The sequence below is a fragment of the Nicotiana sylvestris genome, chromosome 2, assembly GCF_000393655.2.
Source record: "Nicotiana sylvestris chromosome 2, ASM39365v2, whole genome shotgun sequence".
Lineage (NCBI taxonomy): Eukaryota > Viridiplantae > Streptophyta > Magnoliopsida > Solanales > Solanaceae > Nicotiana > Nicotiana sylvestris.
Window position 1 is genome coordinate 176,707,757 of NC_091058.1, and position 3,352 is coordinate 176,711,108.

At 41.1% G+C, this 3,352-nt stretch overlaps 1 protein-coding gene across 1 annotated transcript; it reads right to left on the bottom strand.

The window, feature by feature from the left end:
- Positions 1-1,351: 1,351 nt before the first annotated feature.
- On the bottom strand, positions 1,352-2,745 carry LOC104241874 (uncharacterized). Its single transcript, XM_070167018.1, has 2 exons — positions 1,835-2,745; positions 1,352-1,727 (listed from the first exon to the last, which is right to left on the bottom strand). The coding sequence occupies exons 1-2, from the start codon at positions 2,743-2,745 to the stop codon at positions 1,352-1,354; spliced, it is 1,287 nt and encodes a 428-aa protein (XP_070023119.1).
- Between the last annotated feature and the right edge of the window lie 607 nt (positions 2,746-3,352).

Here is a 3,352-nt window from a genome sequence, read left to right on the forward strand (position 1 = left end):
CTTCTCCTAATTTAGCACATGGTTGGTCCCTTCGCATCGCTTAAGCATTTGTCTAAGATTGTTAAGACAGTGCTCAAACGAATCACCAACCACCAAGAAATCATCCATGAAGACTTCAAGAAAGTCCTCAACCATGTCGGAGAAGATGGACATCATACACCTTTGGAAAGTGGCCGGAGCATTGCACAAGCCAAATGGCATCCGGCTAAAAGCAAAAGTGCCATATGGGCAAGTGAACGTAGTTTTCTCTTGATCTTCCAAAGCGATATTGATTTGATTGTAGCCGGAGTAACCATCAAGGAAACAATAAAATGACCTCCTCGCTAGCCGATCAAGCATTTGATCAATATAAGGCATAGGGAAGTGGTCCTTGCAAGTACCACTGTTAAATTTCCGATAGTCCATACAAACTCGCCATCCGGTCACAATCCGCGTTGGAATGAGCTCATTCTTCTCATTTTCGATCACGGTCATGCCACCCTTTTTTGGCACACATTGTACCGGGCTCACCCACAAACTGTCGGCAATGGGGTAAACTACCCCGGCATCCAACCACTTGATAATCTCCTTCTTTACTACCTCTTGCATTGACGGGTTCAACCGTTTTTGATGTTCCACACTTGGCTTTGTTTCGCTCTCTAATTGGATTTTATGTTCACAAATTCCCGCAGGGATGCCACGAATGTCCGCAATGGTCCATCCAATGGCTTGCCTATGTTCTTTCAAGACTTCCAACAATTGGTTTACCTGCACATCATTTAGCAAAGACGAAATGATTATGGGTAAAGTATCATTAGAGCCAAGAAATTTATACCTTAAGTGCGGCGGGAGAGGCTTGAGCTCTAGTTGTGGTGGCTCAATGATTGATGGCTTGGCAGGAGGTGTGGCCCTATTCTCCAAGTCAAGAGAAAGCTTTGCCGGAGTGTAAGTATAGGATCCAAGACCCTCCAATGCATTTACCGACTCCATGTACCCATCCGTGTCCTCACCATCAAAGTTTACCAAGATAGCCGCCAATGCCTCACCAAGGCATTGTTCTTCCATTTTCAATTCGACGGCATCTTCAACCTTATCAACCACATCTATCACTAAAATGCTCTCATACTCATGGGGTAATTTCATACCCTTGCTCGCTTGAAATGTGACTTCTTCATCATTCACCCGGAACTTAATTTCATTTCACTCTGAATCCATGAGTGCTCTTCCCGTGGCTAGGAATGGTCTCCCCAAGATGATAGGGATCTCTTTATCAACAACACAGTCAAGAATTACAAAGTCGGCGGGCAAATGGAATTTTCCAACTTTCACAATCACATCATCAACAATTCCTACCGGTCGCTTAATAGATCGATCAGCCATTTGTAACCTCATGCTTGTTGGCCTCGGCATCCCCTAATCCTTCTTGCTTGTAGATGGAAAGTGGCATCAAGTTGATTCTAGCCCCATTGTCACAAAGGGCTTTTGCAAAGTCACGCTCCCCGATAGTGCATGGAATAGTAAATGATCCCGGGTCCTCTTTCTTTTGGACAGGGCTTGTGGCAATAATAGAGCTAACCTGGTGAGTCATGTTTACCACTTCATTCTTTGTGGTCCTCTTTTTGGTGATCAAATCCTTCAAATATTTGGCAAACCCCGGCATTTCTTTAAAAGCCTCCAAGAATGGAATGTTCACCGACAATTGCTTTAGAATATCATAGAATTTCTCAAGCTTGCTATCATCAACCTTTCTAATAAGTCTTTGAGGAAAAGGCGGAGGAGGTCTAGGAATAGGAGGTGGAGCTTTTGATGTCTCCTTCTCCTTTTCCTTCACCCCTTCTTGGTTCACTTCTTGCACCTTCTCTTTTTCCGGCACCCTTTCAACTTCAACAACGCTTGCTTTTCTGCTTCAACTTCTTGTTCGGCTTCTTCCCCAACAACCTCTTGCTCAATGTCACCTTGTAAAACCTTCCCACTTCTAGTAGTTATTTCCATGACATGAGAGGTTGAGCCACTTCCACCACTCTTCGGGTTCGCAATGGTATCACTATGAAGTTGCCCTTTTTGCTTTGGGTTTTGCTCTCTTGAAAGGTCTCTCATTTGTATCTCTAACTTTTGGATAGATGCGGTGTGAGAGCCAACAACTTCGGTCATGTTTCTCATGGACGCGTCAGACTTTTCTTGGTTTTTCAATACTCTTTCAAGCATGCTTTCTAACTTTGACTCACTTGACGACCCTTGATTTGCATAATGACCTTTTGGTGGAACATACGGGTTGGAGCTCCGATTTGCAAAGTTGTTGTTGTTGTTCCAATTTCCTTGATGCGAGTTACTTTGATCATTTCTCCATTGTTGGTTGCCTTGCCCTTGCGGGTTTGGCCTCCACTGGCTTTGTTGCCCTTGACCATGGTAGGGTTGCCTTTGATACCCTCCTTGAGGATTGTTGATATAATTTGCTTCCTCAGAATTTTCATCTAAGATGGGTTGGACATCTTCCACTGCATTCACTTTGTTTGTCTGATTCTCGGTAAACATCTTTGTCAGCACATTTACATTTGTTGCCAGCCCGGCAATCACTTGATCCCTCTCTTGATTTTCCTTGATTAAGTTACTCAAGGAAGGAGAGCCATATGAGATTCCTCCGGTAGTATCCTCTGAATGCCATGCTTGGTTGTGCTTTGCCATTTTGTCCAGGATTTGTGTCACTCTTGCAAATGATTTGTCCATGAAAGATCCGTCAGCTGCATTCTTGGCGATGGCTTGGTTCATGGGTGTAAGCACGTGATTTTTGCCCAATATGAGAATTACTCCCAAAAATCCAAAAATAAAATGATTTTTCTTTGGTGTGCAATTTTGTGATATTTTGAATAATTATTTGTATTTGTCTGTGCATGTTTATTTGTTAAATTAATAAAATACAAAAATATGTCGCATTTTGCATGTAGGATTTAATTCTACAATTGTTAGTAATTAAATTTGTTTTACAAAAAAATAAAAATTACAAAAATAGGCATCGTTTGCATTTTTAGCATTTAATGTCCAAATATACAATTTTATGCTTAATTATTACTTAATTGTGCGTTAATTATTATTGGGAGTTAATTTGCGCTTTTATAACTTAATTTAATTCTTAATAATAGTTTAAGTATTTTTATAATTTAGTTTTAGAGAAATAAAAGAAGAAAAGAGAGCGAAAATATAAAGAAAGTCGGAATTGGGCCTCTTCTTCGATTTCAAGCCATAGGCCCAAAAATGGCCCAATCTTCCCTACGACCCAGTCCATTTCGAACTGGGTCGACCCAATCCATAACCCAACACCCCTATCATTTTTACAAAACAAAACAAAACAAAAAAAAATAAACCAAGAAAACCCTAA